The sequence below is a fragment of the Ammodytes marinus genome (genome assembly GCF_949987685.1).
Source record: "Ammodytes marinus genome assembly, chromosome: 14".
Taxonomy (NCBI): Eukaryota; Metazoa; Chordata; class Actinopteri; order Uranoscopiformes; family Ammodytidae; genus Ammodytes; species Ammodytes marinus.
The window spans coordinates 8,431,707-8,451,039 of record NC_137218.1 but is presented as its reverse complement, the minus strand read 5'-3'; the positions used below and the strand labels follow the sequence as shown (position 1 = coordinate 8,451,039).

At 40.8% G+C, this 19,333-nt stretch overlaps 2 protein-coding genes across 5 annotated transcripts in view; one reads left to right on the top strand and one right to left on the bottom strand.

Moving 5' to 3' along the window:
- The window catches only part of larp1 (La ribonucleoprotein 1, translational regulator), a 51,697-nt gene extending 47,952 nt beyond the window's left edge, over positions 1-3,745 (bottom strand). For all 4 annotated transcript variants that reach the window (XM_080041212.1, XM_080041213.1, XM_080041214.1 and 1 more), the window contains exon 1: positions 3,099-3,745. In XM_080041212.1, the coding sequence (XP_079897338.1) occupies positions 3,099-3,480 (382 nt within the window). In that variant the 5' untranslated portion in view covers positions 3,481-3,745. The remainder of the gene's footprint in view (positions 1-3,098) is intronic.
- Positions 3,746-13,091: 9,346 nt separating this feature from the next.
- On the top strand, positions 13,092-18,949 carry LOC307260209 (15-hydroxyprostaglandin dehydrogenase [NAD(+)]-like). The gene is made up of 7 exons (XM_080040379.1): positions 13,092-13,241; positions 14,288-14,411; positions 15,233-15,339; positions 15,423-15,519; positions 16,040-16,116; positions 16,882-17,039; positions 17,195-18,949. The coding sequence occupies exons 1-7, from the start codon at positions 13,149-13,151 to the stop codon at positions 17,310-17,312; spliced, it is 774 nt and encodes a 257-aa protein (XP_079896505.1). The 5' UTR covers positions 13,092-13,148; the 3' UTR covers positions 17,313-18,949.
- The last annotated feature ends 384 nt before the right edge of the window (positions 18,950-19,333 follow it).

The window sequence follows — 19,333 nt, the reverse complement described above, 5'->3', positions numbered from 1 at the left end:
TATGTTTTCAACCACTGTCAACTGGGCCAGAAGGCGATGGCAAAGATGCGCTACTTTTTTATAGATTTTAGCCCCCATGTCTCACATATGAATACTGTATGTGTTATGTATTTTATCATGTCCCATGTTCCAGCCTGTGTGTTTGTCCGGGTTTCACTTGGCTGCTAGACAAATTCCTCTTTGGGGAGAAATAAAGTTCAGCTATCTAGTTTCACAATGATTGATGGCCAACGCTGCAGACACAAAGAAAAGCAAGCTGGTGTTGTACTCTCCAGGGTATGCCTTTGGCTAAAATGACTATTTCCCAAAACGACACACAGTAAACCCAGTCAGTAGTAGTGGGGAAGCCTGAGGCGATTGTGAAAATGGGCTGCTTAAATCCACCCTCCTCCCCCACAAAAGTAAAGTCTCATACAGTAACATACTCCTAAAAGGTGATCCTCAAACAAACAGCCTGGGCTGTGGAAATACATTTGCAGCATTTCAGCTGGTGTTTTTCTTATCCAGGATCATGTTCAAGGACACACACAGTACGCATGACCGATTAGAAATCCTTTTACCCATTCAGACTTTTACTATTTAATAATGGACAACAATTTTGACAATTGAACAAATGAATGAGTTTACATAGGATGCCACAATGTTTAGTAAATAATGTTTAAAGGAGTAAAAACTTGTAAACTCACACTAGAAGACTGAGTTGATTTTTCTCATGATACAGCACCCCCTTTGTTTAAAAACAGCATGGCTTTACCCCTTCACATGTCCACAAATCATTCGAAATTTAACAATCGTATAAACTAAATTCACTTTATGGCTCAACTGTGCTTCAAGTCATAAACAGACAACCTGTGAGGACAACTCGCCAGTACACACATGGCTTCATATTACGGGGGTCACAGGGGGAGGGAAAAAAGGGGGTAGAGACCAAAGCACACAATACAGTGGTTTGGTCTTTGAATGCAACATTTTAAAAAATAAATAAAAAAGAGAGTGTGTGGGGGGGCTCTATGCCTGGTTATCTCAACCTCTTGCCACCGGCCAAGTTGACTTACTGATGTGACAGCTTTTGGAGGCCATCCATCCAGTCTACCCAGACCGCTGCAGATTCAGGGTACAAGCTGTACCCTCAAGTCTACAGTGGATACACATGCCTCAGCTCAGCAAACAAATGAGCTGGCAACAAAGAAAAACACAACACAACTCGCTGCTGGGCTAGCAGTCTGACGATGCCACAGCTAAAGAGAAACAGCCCGTGTCCAGGAGAGAGAGAAAAAGCACACATGGCATTGTGGGAATACCACGTTGCCTTGACACAGAATGGAGCTGTCTCCATGTGCACCACCATTTATCACTCCACATAATGATGCATCTCGATGTGATTTAGGTGATCAGTTCTTAATATGATCAAGAACAAACACGTATGTGTGTCTTTTTTTCGTCAAAACGTTATTATATGTATTCATTTGAGCCTGGAACCAGTCGTGATATCATGCAGAAGCCATGATGACTCTCGTCTGCCTGCCTGCTCCCATGCTAACGCTAGCTAGCACGGCAGGGGTCAGGTTTACACTGTCAACGGATGCACGACGTGACAACCAGTGTAATAGACAAGACAATGCCGGGCTGCTTCACATAGCAAGGCCCTCGAAAGATACACGGCCCCCGAGCTCGCAAACGAGCCTAAACAAGCCGAAAGAATAAGTAGCGAGCTAGCAGCGACCATGCCTTTCTCTCGGGGAACACGTGGAGTGAACACGTGACGTCTCACAACAAAACCTCCTAATTTTTTTCTTTACACACATTTTATAAACATTTGCAGCTGTTTAATGTCGTGTGCATCATGTCCAAGTGTCGATAATGGATGTAAGACGAGAGTAAACCATTCCAATTAAAACGGGGGCTGTTGTTATTTTGTACATAGGGCGGATTTGGATATGGAGAAAGTGTCGACCTGGAAGCTAAAGCTAACATCCGAGCAGGGAGGGACGGAGGGCTTTTGACGAGGCACTAGGCCGAAGAAGAGGCTGCTCTGTGTGGCTATTGTTAGCTGGATATGCAGCCGCACTTACAGCCGAGCACCAGAGAGCTCGTGGCCTTTTCGCCTAATTGATGCAACGCGAGACATGGGCGGATGTCTCACTTATGTCTGGGGTGGCAGTTTCTTTATATGTCCATGGGCAGTGCACGGAAAAACCGGCCTTTAAAACAAACATGTAAACAGTAGTAGAATAAGACCACAGGGTGACATATTTGGCAAGAGCAGGGGGGTGATGCTTCTGACTTGGAAGGCAGCAAGAGAAGATGAAGCAAGCTATACATAAATAAAAGTAAGGCATTTGAGCTATTATTGAAGATCCCTAACTTGAAGATTTGGAAGCGAGCATGCACGGTGACACAGCTGAAATAAGGATGCCCAGAAAATGCCAGAAACACACACAAGGGCGCGCACACACACAAACCCGATCAACTACAATGAATTCAGTTAATTTCCCCTTCTGTGATGACACAAGCACAGCAGCTTTATCACCAGTGTTGCAGAATGAGACAACGTGTCCGAAAGCACTGCTGTTTAGGTTATTAGTCCCTTGAATGCACCTTAAACTCTTCCGATTAAGATCCAGGTGAACCAGAGTAGAGTTACTATTGCACAAAATTAAACTACCAGGGTTTGAACATTTTCCTGATCTGGGACATGAAGAAACCAAAAAGTGACTGTAGCCCAACATTTTCATTAACAGAAGCCCTGAGGGATCATTATGGCATTTTAACATTTATAAGGGTGTGATCCCTTGCGTAACCAGCCACCCTGAACTCCAAGAATAGCCTCCATCAGGAGGAGAGGGGGTCTTTCACTCCAAATATAACCAGCAGCTTGCAGGGAGCAACAAGAGGGCGACCACCGACTCTGAATGGGGGGGCTTGTTTATTGATCACTTTTAACTCACTCAATGCTTTTTGAACCCCGTGACAGCTGCTCGGTCGACCACACCTGCACGTACAAGACGGCAACACAACATACACTGCACATTGACAACCCAGACAGAGAGATAAAACAGCGTGCATGCATTGCAGAGAGAGTGAGGGAGGGTACAAACCGTGGTGTGCTTGTCCGTTCACGCTGACCACGGTCACCGCGTTCATTTTCCTCGTCCACGGGTTCACCTTGGGCGGGGGGGCTTCAGTAAACTCCTTCTTGCCTTTAACACCCTCCTCGTTTTGCTTGTCGTCGCTGTCACAACCATCTTTGCCCTCCGGTTTGGAGGTTTGCTCCTCCGTAGCGGGGGACCCTCCCTGCCCAGGGCTGCTGCCGCCGCTGCTGCTGCTGCTGCTCCCCTGGTCGGCGACACCCGTCTGCCGCTTGGCCCCATCGCCCCGTCCCCCCTCCTCGTCCTCCGGCTCACCGCGGATCACTTTACCGTGCTCCTCCGCCTTAGCGAGCAAGTTGCCGGGCAGGAGAGTCTCCACCTGAGTGGCCATTTCCCACCGCCGTCTTTCTTCCCCCCTCAGGATTACCAGTCCTCCCCCCTGGCTGGCCCGAATTCGCCTTCAATTTTTTAAAGGAAACGTGAAGTTGTTTCCGCGGAGTCTGCCGCTCCTCTGTCGCTCCTAGACCAAAATAGCTTCAGTCTGAAGACGCAGAGTAGACGGCGCTGGATTAAAACATGTATAAAAAAAATAAAGAAACGTGTCCGAGGGCCTCTCAGGATTACAACCGTAACTCCACCACTAGCAGCAATATGGATGATCCCCACCACGCGATAGAGTGGTACGCGCACGCACGCAGTAGAGGGGGAGTAGCCACGTAAAGACGGGAGCGCGCTTTTTGGGGCCAGGCCGAAGATGCTGCGTTCAAGTGCTTCATATCCGTCCTTTGATAACCAATTTCGGAAGTTCCACTTTTTCAAGTGCTTTGACTTTGTCCTCCTTTGAGATCATACACACAAAAGGGTAACATGGCAATTCACCTTTCGATTTATCACATGACAAGATGACCTAATCAGCCGGGATATCATTAGGCTATCAAACCTTAATAGCTAATTATGCATTAATTCACCATATTTGATATGTGTTTCCTTACGCATACCGTATTAATTATATATCATTATAAATATTTAAAACTGCATCATATATTTAGTTTGTTAATATTTTTTATTTTACATCTTTATCTTGAAGCTAACAGGTAACTAAAGTGGTGGAGAAGGGGATATCCCAATGACAGTCAGCAGTTTAGGCCAACTCTGTTTTCACATAGCCTACTGTCTCCGAATGGTAGGCTACTCACAGTTCCAACAGAAATAGACATAGCCTACAGCTAAACAAGGTAGGCTACCCAAAGCTGAACAAAGATAGGTAAAATAAACATAAAACTACTTAAACACACAAAAGTAGCCTATGTAAAAGAAAAAAATATATATGTATGTAAAAATAATAGCAAAAACAATGACCAAAAACATGCAATATACATAAAAAAGTCAAGTGTGTTCGTAGATTGTAAACATATATACATTGTGCTGGGGAAGTAGGCTTATTGAGAGTTTAAATTAATGTAGCATAACATGTAAATGCAAATAATGCAAGTAGGAGTTGAATTTAATCTAACTGATGTAAACAAAAATCAAATAAACATCGGGTTTGAAGATGTAAAACAATGAGTAGGCCCGCATATGTGAAACAATGAGTAGTTCCTCCTTTTTGCCTTCATTACATTAACTTACTGACTCACATAGCCTTCTTGCCTGTTCACATAATTTATTTTAACAATAAATTGTAAGTTTTCCGACGGACTTGAACGCAGCACACAGCCCAAGGATGACGTCGGTCTTGCCCTCTCTCTGGAAGTGTCAGCGTTATCTCATTAAAAACTGTTCAAAACACATGGGCTTTAATGGAACTGGCAGTTTATGAAACCTCGTAAGAATAACGTGACATTTATTCGTTCCTTACTTGCATTATGTTATGTCTCTAAGTTTGCATAAATATGGCCGAGGTCAAAGAAGCTTGGAGAATGCACCTAAACGCGTCTTGACTGTTCCTACGTACACGTGTACATACCGTAGTTGCACGTGTGCGCGTCCAGATTTTTTCTGGAGCTTTAAATTTTGACCACAACATACTTTGAGTTCATGTTTGTTTCTTTGTTGAATCTATTTGTGTTGTGTGTTGTGTCTGTGTTATCCTTTTCCCCCTCTAGCCCATGTGGTTGATTATGTGTAGGCTGATTGCCATAAGGGTCGGTCATAAGGTGTGCAGAAAAAGCTTCACAAGTTCAGTGTGCCTCCACAGCCAACCACTAATGTCACTAATGGAAAAAGTAGGCCTATTTAATTTACCAAAGTTAACTGAGTGTAAAAATAATAGCCTAAATTAAAATTAAAATCCCTTTGTTCAAAATCATAATTTGGTAAAAGTTTGCTGTTTTGGCATCAAAATACAGGCAAAAGTAGTAGCTTTATAATATCTTATATTGGTAGCCTAAAACGGGATTATAACTAGTGTATGACTATGCAAAGTTACAGGCATAGAAACTGGTAAAGGTGGAGCTTTTTTATAACTCACTAATAAACTGATGGGTGTCTTAAACTTTAATAATGCATCAACATATGTTTTATATTTTGTATTTTAAATCTAAATCTGCTTAATAAATTTAAATTGCAGCAAAATGTACTCAAGTGAAATAATATTAGCCTTAGTAGAGGTAGGTTACAGTAGCCTACCTCTACTCCATTCATTTTCTACATTTACCAAATCATAAGTGAAAATATTGGATTATGCAATTATGCCTGGTTTGTCATATGCAATTATGCCTGGTTTGTAATTTCAAATTCTGTTAGAGCCTCTTTAAATCGTGTTTGCACATGCACGGTGAATTCTTACTTTTCATCTTGTGCTTGTCAGACGCTGATTGAAGAATGGACTTTCTCGTAGAGTTGGTATGGCCTCGGGGTGGTTGTTCACACCTCTCTGGAAAAGTAAGTGTTCAGCGTGCTTCAAACAATCTAGTTTGTAAAAATGTCTCCCGACCACGTCTTAAGGCCTTTTCTGAATGGCCGCAATTAAAGGGGGTGTTAAAATCTGTTGAGATGAGGAAGAAGTACAAAACCGCATTTCTTTTGCTTACATTCAAATGTTGATCAGTAGTTGTTGTTTTTTGTTTTATTTTTTAGACATAAAGCCAAAGCATCATAATTCAGATGGTGGTATGTAAAGCTTTTACATCGGTTAATATATAACTTTACAGGTTGGGTGAAAAGACAATTCAATTACATTTTTGTATCGAAATCAGATACAACGTTTGTGTATCACCAAACACCAAAGGACAATTTACAGAGTAAAGTTTCAAGATTCAATCAATGCATAGCACAGTGCTCTTGTTCTGAATTATACACTCAGCAACAATGTGCAACAGAGTTCTTGTATTAAAAATGTAGACATCTTTTAGACTATAGTCACTATTCTGTGTCCAACCTTTTTATACAAAGTGTGACCTGAAGTGTCCCTGTGTTGGAAAAGTGCTGACAGACGGCACAGAAGCTTCTCTGCAGCCCAGCAGAGTTCATGAAGAGCTCAGCCGCTGCACACGGCCTGCAGGATTCCTACCGTGTTTATGACTAAAGCCTGAAATATGCCGTCAGCCAGTACCGTTCATGACATGCACTGAACGCGGCTTCCCACCGAATACTATAAATGGCTTGCAAATACTCTATTAAGAAGGGTGCAGCATTGGTGGCTATCCCACTGTGTTTGAATGATGGGTGTGTCAACAGGAGAAAAGAGTGGAGAATGAAAGGAAAAAACTGTCGCAAAAGAAAGAAAGAAATCAGTTTTAACATCTGCATCCATCATCAATTCACACACACCTTTTACTACTCATTCTCATACCTGTGCTACTACGAGTGCATGGTGTTGACTCACGATTCTAATAGCCAGCCATCATTAGTACTATAATGATGGCACTGTGCCTGCCTGTACAATGATTCTATTGTATATGATTGTCCATAAATATGATATCCTATTTTTAAACCGACCCAGTTGGCAGGGTGGCCTCGTCTTCAGTGAAACTCATGAATAAATGCCTATTTCCTTATTGACTTGAGAATGTAGACATAGGACAGACCTTTTAACTAGATTTAAAATAAGTATCTTGGTGGGTTTTTGTCACCTTCCTATCTGTTAAATGTGTAGAATTAATAGTTAATTAACCCGGTGCAATACAAAAATCTCGGATTTTGCCACCTGCAGCAGCACCAACACCACCCAAACTGAACAGGGTGTGGTGGACAAGACTGGGCCCGCCACCACCTCTGGCTGCTCTAGTACTCACAATTCAATCACATGACCATCTCACATTCAATCTTCCAGAGGAGAAAAGCAAGTGTCAGATAATCTGCCTGTATAAAATGTAACAACAAACAACGTTTGAGTGTGGAACTGGTTGCCAGATAAAAAAAATTAAATATTTAGGAACTGGTTGAAAGTCTGTTTTACCTTTCGACAGAGAAGCAGATAGGCTGGGTGTGGTCAGAAATGTCCATTGTGGCTCCTGTAGTCACACCCAGCAGTGATGTCACGTTGTCATTGAGTATGTTTCTACATCACTGTAGAAAAGTGAAATGTTAACTGCTGGAGCACTGCAAAAACACTATTTTTAAGGTGGTAAGTTATTCTTTAAACATATTTGACCATGTTTCTCTCACAACTTTTGTCTGGGACTTCCTTTATTCGCACAGTCTAATGGGGCTTTTGTCATCAATTATTGATCATAATGGCCATATTTCTTGCACACAGCAACAGAGTAGATGTTGTGTTGGCAGATATTAAATATTAATGTCCAACTGAAATTGAATTGCACTGCTTCTGCTACAGCCTTCATTTCTGCTCCAAATCCCGTTCTCATTTGAGAAAAAATCATAAAACAAGTGAGAGAAATTTATATTTTCAGTATTTGATATGATGATTGTATCCATACTGCTTTAACGTCAGTCTATCGTATAGAGCAATCAGTCAAACTGAACCGGAGAGAAATGACCTCTCCTGCTAAAGCCTAACACAGGTATTGTACTGCAACTTCACTTGCTGAACCAGAGAACAAACAAACATTAACTGGGGAAATGAGCAAGGCTAACCTCAGTTTGCATGCTAATTAACTGCTCAGCTGCAGCACTATAAACAGCATGTACCTTTAAATGTTACTTCAGACGGAGTTGATACAGTTGTGGTCCTTACTCTTGAATGCCACTAACTACATGTTCTCTGTGCATGACATGTAGACTACAGTACATGTTTGTACTGCATTTCTTATCCTCTACAATGTAAGCACGTTGACAGCCTGCCAACTGAACTCTGTTGACTATCAAACAAAAATGTTAGTAACTAGAAACAGAGGCCCTCTTAGCCCCATCGCCTGCACCCTTTAGGACCGTTCAGTGATCCATCCATGAGCGGTATATCCCAAATTGCTGTGGACCAAGGGAGGGGCTGTGGATCTAGCACAGTGCCTTGAGGTATCCCAGTGGAAAGGAAGAGACACTTGGACACGTCTTCATGCCATACCAGTTTAGACAAACGTCCTGACTTAAACTTATATCCAAGGGGCCCAGCTCAGAAAGGATAGGGAGATTTGGGGAAGTCATTTCCAGATGTACAGTATAGACAACATTTTGCGCAATGAAGAGGGGCCTACTTTACATTTGGAAAGATTATTTGTCTAAAATATTTAATAATTTAAGTTATATTGCCAGAAAGTTACTTTTTTCCCAGTCATTTTATTCTAATATTATAATTCATATTCCGTAGAAGTCAGGTTTTGACAGTGAACCAATGAAAATGTGCTATTATGGAGATGCGTTTGTGCGTTGTTGACACATGAGTGTCTGACCAGAGGTGACAATACATTGATCCCTTTGTTCTGCATCTTTCTCTCCATGTCTGTCTCTCTTTTGTCCCTGCCGTGCTACTGTTTGGCCCTGCTCCTAACAACATCAACACAACATGGAGTCAGTGCCCTCATTGATCTGACTGATCCTGACTGTATTCACCGATGGCTGCTGCAGAAGGTGTCTCTGAGTTTAGCACCAAAGGATGAAATACACATAAATAAATGTAAGATAGTTCCCACCAAGTGAAAATGATCTTTAAGTTAATCGAATAATTTCTGTTTGGTGATGTGGTGAAGTTTCTGTGTTATGGTAAATTGAGAACGTTGTGAGAGGAATGATCTGAACTTGGTTGCATTAAAGACACCAATGTGGTTGGTGGCTTTAATGGAAGTTAGCATTTTTTTTAGATCCCGTCTTTCTAGAACGAAATAGAGACAATTAGACATGACAGTGACACGTTTGACCACTGTTATTAACTGTATTGACATGAAACACTGTGTGTGTGTGTGTGTGTGTGTGTGTGTGTGTGTGTGTGTGTGTGTGTGTGTGTGTGTGTGTGTGTGTGTGTGTGTGTGTGTGTGTGTGTGTGTGTGTGTGTGTGTGTGTGTGTGTGTGGCAGAAGCTTTCCCACAACACAATAGTGGTTTTGGCCTGAAGACGGACCACAGGTTGTCTGCTGTCCAGCTGCTTCTTGACTCTTGTGTGTTGTTCATCACGGACATACAACAGTTTGTTTTTAAATGACTAGATGAAACTGTCTCAGCAGGAACACACAAAAACTTTTCTCTGTAATCGTCACACACCCTCAGACCACATAATCCCTCTATACCCACACATACACAAACAGAGCCTTTACATTCACAGCCTCCTGTAGGTATATTGACACACTAATACACGCTGACACACCCTCACCCTTCCCCCTGCCTGTCCATCGTGGCCCCTCACTGTAAACAGGCTGATATTTGGTTCAATGGCGACGTCCTATTCTTTGCGGCCGATGACACTGGTGACATGTAAAGCTCTCTGGCATTGTCCAGCTCTCTGGAGCTCTTTAGCAGTGTAATCACCAGTGAAATAGCAATGGACCACAGGGATGAAAACACAAGTCAGCAGCTGGTCAGCAAATCACCGTTGAAAGCCGTTAAATGGCAGATTTGCGCCGTAAGCAAGACCAGCTCGGGGGCCCTTTGTAGACCCGGCTTCTGAGTGCAGTGGAGTTAGAAGGATGGACTTTTGACATTGCCAGTTTTATCAGTTAGATACATAACTTTTGACCAATATTTATGTGTTCCTTTGATACAGAATCTCACCAACAGAAAGGAGGGTATTTCATCAGACCCCACTCTCTTTAAGAATGTGTTTAAATTGCACTGGTTAAATTAATTTGAGAAGAACTAGTTTGTTTTGATTAAATGATTGGATAGGATCTGAATATCTGCCTTACTACAGTAAATTTGATAACATCTATCTATCTATCTATCTATCTATCTATCTATCTATCTATCTATCTATCTATCTATCTATCTATCTATCTATCTATCTATCTATCTATCTATCTATCTATCTATCTATCTATCTATCTATCTATCTATCTATCTATCTATCTTTCTGACATGCTTTAAGAAGTGTTAACAAATGATGGAATCATTTTTAATCAGTAACTGTTTTCATAATAGTTACTTTCTTCACAGTGACATCATCACTAGGTGCCACATGTAGGCATGTCCTTCCAAGAACTAAAAACAGAACTAATCAAAATATTTCAAAAAGTTCACAATTAATTAAACACTATCAAAGTGGATGATAACATGCCAATAAAGGAACTCTCTTTATCCGTCTCCATCTGCTTATTCTGTCTTAAAAACTATGATGTAATGGACCATGTGAAACAGGCAACATGTCACCATGTGGTCACTCTACACGCCACCTAGTGGCACAGACGTCTGTGCACATCCCCACAGCAGTATGACACAGATGTTTGTCCAAAGACTTTTGGTTTATGCAACAGAATAGAATAAGAACAATTTTCTTATATGTAAAAAATTAAATATATTTCATATTTCATATTACATGAAGTTTTCCATCCTACAAAATAACACAAGGTTAAGGGTCAGGGTCAGGGCCAGAGCCAAAACCTCCCCAAAAAATTAATTTAGTTATGTTTTATTTCGCAGCAACAAAGGCAGTTGTAGTTCTCGTTGTATTAAAAAAAGAAGTCAAATAATTTACTGTATTGCGTGCACTTTTCTTGAGGTTGCAATAGAACTTTCTAGCCAGACTCCCACTGGAGTTTACTGGAATATTTCCCCTGGTAAACTCAGCATGTGCAGTCTTGCCAAGAGTGCTTATCTATACTCCTTTAAGCGACAGGTGTCCTTTACACACACACACACACACACACACACACACACACACACACACACACACACACACACACACACACACACACACACACACACACACACACACACACACAATGGGTAAAAAACTTCACAAACATGCCGCTACTGTATCTGGGAAGGTTGTGATGCACCTATTAACATTTTCATACACCTACAACCGGATCTTTAATTCTTCTTCTTCATAATTCATGTACTTGTACTGACAAAAAGTGCTGCAGGGAAGATTGAGGGAAATGAACACATGATGCTGCAGGCCTGATCAGCACTATATCAAACCCAGCTTTTTATGCATATAAGGCACCTACCTGTAGTCTTACACTTTACATTGGACTTATCTCGTATAGAGGTACAGGACTATAATATTTGTTTGTTCCCGAAAAGTAAACACATAACAGGCCTTTTGAGCCAACCTAAAAGTTGCACTATTTTGAATTCTTACAATTACTCTAAGCAACTTGCTCTTGTGTCCTCTTCTTAAATGCCTATTAGAAAATGCTTTTATATTTTTCGAGTGTTTATTTAGAGCACCTGTTAAGAGGCCCTAAAAAGGTAACTATGAAGCACTTTGCAACTACAAACTAGCTAACCATAACTCATCATTAGCATTAGATTCAGCTCCTTCAATTAATTCCAAGTCAATGAAACTAAACTTTGCCAACATTATGTGGGTCAAACCAGTGTGAAACACAACTTGTCAGTGCTGTCATTAAAGGCCTACTTCACCGGTTTGAATATGAAGGTGTATTGAATTCTGAGATCCTAGTATAAATGTGAAAAAAAAAAAAAAATCGGTTCATCCTAGCCTGAGAAAAGGCAGAAAGAGTGTTTTTTTTTAACCCTATATTTCTCTCTCTCGTGACATCACAGAAAGAGAAATATAGGGTTAAAAAAAACGTACTTTGTAAATATTACTGTGATGTCACAGTAAAAGACATCACAGTAATATTTACAAAGTAAGTTTTTTTTTAACCCTATATTTCTCTTTCTGTGATGTCACGAGAAAGAGAAATATAGGGTTAAAAAAAACACTCTTTCTGCCTTTTCTCAGGCTAGGATGAACCGATTTAAAAATGTTTCGCACATTTATACTACATAGGATCTCAGAATTCAATACACCTTCATATTCAAACCGGTGAAGTAGGCCTTTAAGGGTTTTGCCAAACCTGAGAACAGCTGATCAAAACGTCACAGAAAATACAAAACCCATTACCCCAAACATTCATTTCCCTTAAATGAAAAAAAAAAGTTAGAAATGAGTTGTGGGTGGAGAAGATATTACTTTAACAGCAAGATGTAGTGGAACTGAAATTCTTGATGCACTATTTATAAGCCATTGACCTCTTTATGGCGATTTATCTCCATGAATACCAGCTGTAAGGTCACACAGCTCTGTACCTCCATCTAGTGGCCACATAGACGTGTAGCCCTAGACAACAAGTGTGTGCTGAGGAAACCTGTAGGCTTCCTACTCGTTCCAAACTCCATGTGAAAATTTGGCATTTTAACTTGATCTCCTTGATACACTTACAAAACATTCAAATCACTTGCCTTCTAAGTTGTTGATTTAGATTTTTCAGAATCAGGAAATGCAGAATAGGAAAAAAATACATTAGATTTTTTTTTTTAAATGCCATCTTCATAAAAATAATCCCCTTTGAACCTTGTGCACGCAACGCAACTCACCCAAGTCACGCGAGGATGCACTACTGCTACATGATTTAGCACGCTCGGAATTTTTCTCCTGAGATGGGCGGTGTCAGAGTGTGTACAAAAAAACAAACTGACTTCTCCTCACTCACTATCTTGTGCAGGGACCTCACAGTCACAGCTCCTCTCCTCTCCTCTCCTGTGACCTACAGCAGCTGAAATGGCTTTAGATGGCAAAGTGGCGGTAGTGACCGGGGCAGCAATGGGGATAGGACGAGCAATGACGGAGATACTCCTGCAGAACGGCGCCAAGGTAAAGTTTGTGGAGTAAAATCCATATTGTTTTACTTGATAAAAAAGGCTATTATCGGTGCCGGTGTAGGTACAGTGGCTTGAAAAAGTATTCATACCACTTGAACTTTTCCACATTTTGTCACGTCACAACCACACACGTAGGCTACATTTATTTTATTGGGATTTCATGTGATAGAAATGTACTGTATATATGCTCACCTTTCAGGTACAGGTGCTTACAGGCCACTCCACTAAGGGCAATTTTGTACACTACTTTTTTTTTTTTTTACTGTTCAATAAGACTCGAAACTGTTTGTTTTGAAGTAGTCTCGCACAGCCACACTAAACTACAACTAGTAGTTTTTAATATCTTACAAAAAAAACATGCTATGTGTTTTATTGTTTCAAGACACAGATACTAACTTGCATAGAACAACAAGCTGGTTTAAATGAGAATAATCATTGAATCTCTATGTCGGTCTTGCCTCTGAGGGGGAACTATGCAGAGCGTGAGAGCACGTCATCATTATATGTAATCATCAACTTTACAAAGCAGGATATGAGTACTTCTGCTGCACAGATTTGGACTCCATCCAGTGTGTGTCTGCATGATTGAGTTGTTGCAGCAATGTTTGCACTTGGCATAGAGGAAGAGTTGGTCGTCAAGTGTCACAATAAATCTAGTCAAGTCAGGTCAACTTTATTTTATATAGCACATTTATAACTGCTCAGGCAGACCAAACGGCTCTACAGTAAAAAGGGTAGAACAATAGATACAAATACATCATACAGGTTCCTAGCAGTATGGGAGGGGGTTACCACAGAGTTTGATTAATATAGTAAGGGAGAAGTTTTCCATGGAAGGAAAAGCAGCTTGGTCGTGTCAAGTTTTTGTATAACACAGTGCAGCTCAACAGAACCACAAACTGCAACTTAAATCAAGTCATTCAACATAAATGTAACATTATAACTTTCACAAAGTTCTATTTATTGCAGGACTGTTGTATCCCACTGGGTTATTATGAAACAGGTGAGTAACTGTGTTTGGTCCTTTCATGTACACAGGTGGCCCTCCTGGATATGAATGAAGCTGCAGGGAAGAGTTTATTGGAAGCCCTCGGGAAACAGTATGGGCCAGAGAGAACTTTGTTCCTGCAATGCAATGTTGAATCAGACGAGCAGATTAAAGGTAACACACACACACACACACACACACACACACACACACACACACACACACACACACACACACACACACACACACACACACACACACGGTCTGTCACATAGTGAGGACGGGCCAATATGCACTCACTTTCCAAAAATTTCCTCTCTTCTAGGGTTTTGGTCCTCATAAAGCTGAATTTACACACACACACACACACCCATACACCAAACACATGCTTGGAAAACAAAGTAAAGAAGTGGGGGATGGTTATGTTTTGGCTTGAGGGAGGCTCTGAAGAGGGGAAACAGCTGGACTCTTAAAACAGATTTCCAGAAAGGCATGAAGCTAATCAGTCCCGCCAGGCCTTCTCTGAGATTTTTCCTTCCAAGTCCGCAGATGTTTGTCAGATGCCAAGAAGCTCTCACACTCAGTGATTGATGCCACACTATAAACAGACTGCAACTGCAACTGTCTACTTAGTCCTTACATAGGGAGAAGCTCAACTTGGTTGTGAAATAAAAAAATTAAGTGCTTGGGGCGACTATGGCTCAGTTGGTAGAGCGGGTTGGCCGATGATCAAAGGGTTGGAGGTTCTATCCCCGCCCTGCCACCTTTATCATAGTTGTTGTGTCCTTGGGCAAGACACTTCACCCACCTTGCCTCGTGTGAATGTCGATAGTTAGCCTGCTATCGGTGTGTGAATGGTAATGTGTAAATGGGAACAGGTCTCCCTTGCAAAAGAGTCTTCGGACTCAATGGGATATACCTGTATAAATAAAGGTTAAAAAAATAAATAAATAAAAAACTAACTGCTGTTTTATAAAAAAAAAAATGCTATTAAGCTGCCTTTCAGAAAACCGTGGAAACCTTTGGAGGAATAGATATCTTGTGCAACAACGCCGGCATGCTGAATGAGACGGAGTGGGAGAAAGTTGTCTCCATCAACCTGGTAAGGAGTAGAAAGATTAATAAAATCCGGATGGGGGACAGAGAATCATGCTGTTGTCTCACCATAATTATGTTTCACTATAGATGGGTGTTATCAGGGGGACCTACTTGGCCCTGGAGCACATGAGCAAGCTGAGTAAAGGTCGTGGAGGGGTCATCGTCAACACAGCATCCATGGCAGGTATGGGCCTACTGTCTTTTTTACCTCAGTTCATATTATGTATTTTAAATTTTAAATTGCATCTATGACCTCACATTTGTCCATCTCTACACAAAGAACTTTTTGAGAAATACTTCAAAATATATGAAGTTAAGTAATATGGAGCAGCTACCCAAGACCCTGGAACATAGTTGTGATTAATGAGCCTAGCCTATCTATTACAGTACTTTTTAAACCTAACATTTTGTTTAAAAGTACCCAAAACAAACACAGTTGGATGCCTCTACCGTCAGACATATATTTGATCCAAGTTATTCGATTAGACACACGCCTATCAGCAATCAATGTCCAATATAGTGATGACAGGACGTAGGTATGTCATGGAAAGTTCGTTATTGCACTCCCAAAACTACAATGTGAAATTAAACCTAAGCAGATCAAAACTACATGTTGGAACAAAAAAAGAGACCTTGGTTCTCACCTTGGTTTGGACAAAATGCTTTAAACCCTCATGTTGACTTATGTAACCCACATTCTACAGGTATCGGTCCTCTGCCAAGTTGTCCCGTCTACACAGCCACCAAGCACGGAGTGGTCGGCTTTACTCGAGCTATGGCGGTAAGGATGCTTTCCTTGCACTATTGCCTAGAAAGGTGAAGAATTCAAATGCCTTTAATAGCTTCTCTAGGCCCTGACATGATCTAGATGACAAGCTATCTTACAAATGCAAGTGAACAAATGAACTTGAAGGCCGCTAACTTTATTTGATAGTCTGAGTATTTCAGTAGGTTGTTTGGTAGAATGATAATCCAGCTGCGCAGGTTTTTTATTTTAGTGCTTGTATTATACATTGTTCCTCTAGTTGAAGCTTAACTGTGTGTGTATACACAAAAATCACTTTGTTCAAGTTTAACCCTGTAATTTGATCATGGCTCAACGTAGCACCGAACACCAAGCAGAATGTTTGTTTTGATCTAGTATTCCCACATAAAATATAACGAGGCTATGGTCAATGTGACCCTTATGACGTAATGTTGGTGACTATTTGTTTATTAAGATCTACATTCAATGGGGGACCTCCCAACATGACAATTCTGGGCCAGTGATTTTTTTGTGTGTGTGTGTGTGTGTGTGTGTGTGTGTGTGTGTGTGTGTGTGTGTGTGTGTGTGTGTGTGTGTGTGTGTGTGTGTGTGTGTGTGTGTGTGTGTGTGTGTGTGTGTGTGTGTGTGTGTGTGTGTGTGTGTGTGTGTGTGTGTGTGTGTGTGTGTGTGTGTGTGTGTGTGTGTGTGTGTGTGTGTGTGTGTGTGTGTGTGTGTGTGTGTGTGTGTGTGTGTGTGTGTGTGTGTGTGTGTGTGTGTGTGTGTGTGTGTGTCTTTTACTAGGCCGCCTCCACCGCATCAGGCTACGGTATACGGTTCAACGCCCTTTGCCCAGGGTTCGTCCAAACTGATCTGTGTACTGCCATCCTGTCCAAACTGGGGCCATACACCCACCTGGCGGATCTAACTCAAAACACCGTTGATAAGATTGGGATGTTAAAGTGAGTCTTTGCCTGTGTCCTTGTTAAACACATACATTTTGTTGTGGCAGTTTAAATGTATTACATGAAAACACAAGAGTTTCTATTCAGTACATTTACAAATACTCAAAGGCCTATTCATTGAAGTCACTGTACCTTCTTTTTTTTAACGTAAGTGTGTCCCAGGTAGCCGAGTGCTTCTTGGAGCTGGTGACAGATGAGACAAAGAACGGAGAGGCCCTCCTGTTGATGCCAAAGGGAAAGACATACATAACTTTTCCTACATTCATCTAGTAGCTCTGAAACACACCACGAAGGCCGTGCTGTGCCGAACGTTGGGACGGAATCCTGTGATGAACTTGGTTCTAAGAGCAGAATTTAATTAGCAAAAAGAAAAAGATTGACAACATAGTTTAAACTCTTTTTCTCAGTCAACATGCTTAAATGATTGGGAAAAACTATAATGTGCCTGCAGAAAGGTTTCTCCACCTCCTTCCATGTTACATGTGTATCTTATCATGCTGTCAGATGCACAACATATTGTATTGATAGCACTTCATGCACACGAAAAAGAACATACGGTTTTTATGACCAGTTTTTAGAGAACAGTCTCTTTAAAAAATGTTTTTACCTTTTCGTAGTCCCACATTTTCATACACTATCTCCTTCTCCTAGGAGAATTTTTACTCTTTAAAGTTCCTTTATATCTGTGAAATGTGCAGTGACAGAGTTGAATTTGTTCAAATAAATGTGTCCAACAGTCATTGGCTGTGTCCCATTTTAAGAGGAATTTCATCTCAACTTTACATTTGCATTGGAAAGTTCAACTCCGGCAGTTATTTACATTATTCATCTAGAGTTATGCTGCTCTAGACCTTAGAAACACAGCGTTATACAGTTTAACAAGGTATGTGCTCTGCATTTCATTACAGGAGATAAATATCACACTTTGAACTTGATGTTCCAACTCAAATCTTAAGATATAACCATCGTTCCCCTAACTTCAACCTTAATCCAAACTCCTGCTTTGCCTTCACAGTGTGTGTGTGTATGTGTGTGTGTGTGTGTGTTTTACTTTCGATCTGCTCCTCTGATTCAACATTACAGTTGAGAAACAGAGTTCTGGATGGTCCGTGCTGTTTGTCCAGAGCATCCTTCAAACTCTTCCCTTCAGTTTCATTGGTGTCCAGGAGGGCGACCTGTGCAGGACAATGTCCATCAGAGAAGTGGACTTACATCTCTCCCTCTGTTGCTTCAATACTTTGCTTATCACAAGAACAAGCTTTAAAGATTATATTGTTAGAAGTAGTTAGTTATTAACTTTTGAATGCCATAATAATAAGTAGGCTACTCTTACTCATAGCCAACTACCATACATACATTGTAATGTATTTAAAGCATATATGCTAAACAATAAGAATAATGAATTTTATGTTGTTCTAAACCCTTTGTACAATTCAATGCAACTAATATAAAAAACTATATTGTTAAATTATATTATACAGATTCTGCATGACATCTTTTTCAAATATATTGCAAATTTCTTGTGTCCTTACTTAGAATTGATCTGTATAATGCTGCCTGAGTGACCGATAAATATACAAAGGTAGCCGCAAAATTGCACACACTAAGGCATACAATGTGTCAGGCCATCTGACTGACTGATTTTTAAAGATTACCTTGGCGCCGTTTTGCAGGAGTATCTCTGTATCCCCATTACTGCTCCGGTAACCGCTGCCACTTTACCATCTATTGCCATTTTAGACGTGTCACAAGAGCTGCTGTACGATCCTACAGGAAATATAAGAAGTGTTGACTGGAGAGAAAATGGTTTTGGAAAGGAGGGCAACATATCAGCTTAATCGTTAGCTGTAGAATTATTAACTTCACACGGTTCAACATGTGCAATGGCTTGTCATTCCTACTCGTGTTTATTTTAAAGGAAATAAAAAGCATTTGATGAAATGTAAATGTTGCATTGGACTGTGGGTGCTTGTTATGTCACTTGAGAAAAGGTGGATGCAAACAATGCAGGACATTTGAAATAGATTTTTTTAAATGGCAATTATCTCAGAAACATGTAGTGAAGTAAAATATGCCTTACACATATAGGCCTACTGGAGAGAAGTTTACAATAGCTGACAATAGAAGTACTCTATCCAACAGACATTTTCACTTAATGAGTAGGCTACAAAATGTTGCATACAAAAAAACAGCGCCATATAACCGTAGACTATAGTGCTGTGGACAATAAGTGTACTGCATCCTGCGCCGTCACACCGTTCCCGGTTAGACGGGGGTTCGATTCCCCGACG

What these genes read in the sequence shown, in the direction of transcription:
- LOC307260209 (XM_080040379.1), top strand. Translation starts at nt 13,149, where the DNA reads ATGGCTTTAGATGGCAAAGTGGCGGTAGTGACCGGGGCAGCAATGGGG. An exon ending in ATCAGACGAGCAGATTAAAG is followed by an intron (nt 14,412 to 15,232) that starts GTAACACACACA and finishes AATGCTATTAAG; the next exon opens with CTGCCTTTCAGAAAACCGTG. An exon ending in AAGTTGTCTCCATCAACCTG is followed by an intron (nt 15,340 to 15,422) that starts GTAAGGAGTAGA and finishes GTTTCACTATAG; the next exon opens with ATGGGTGTTATCAGGGGGAC.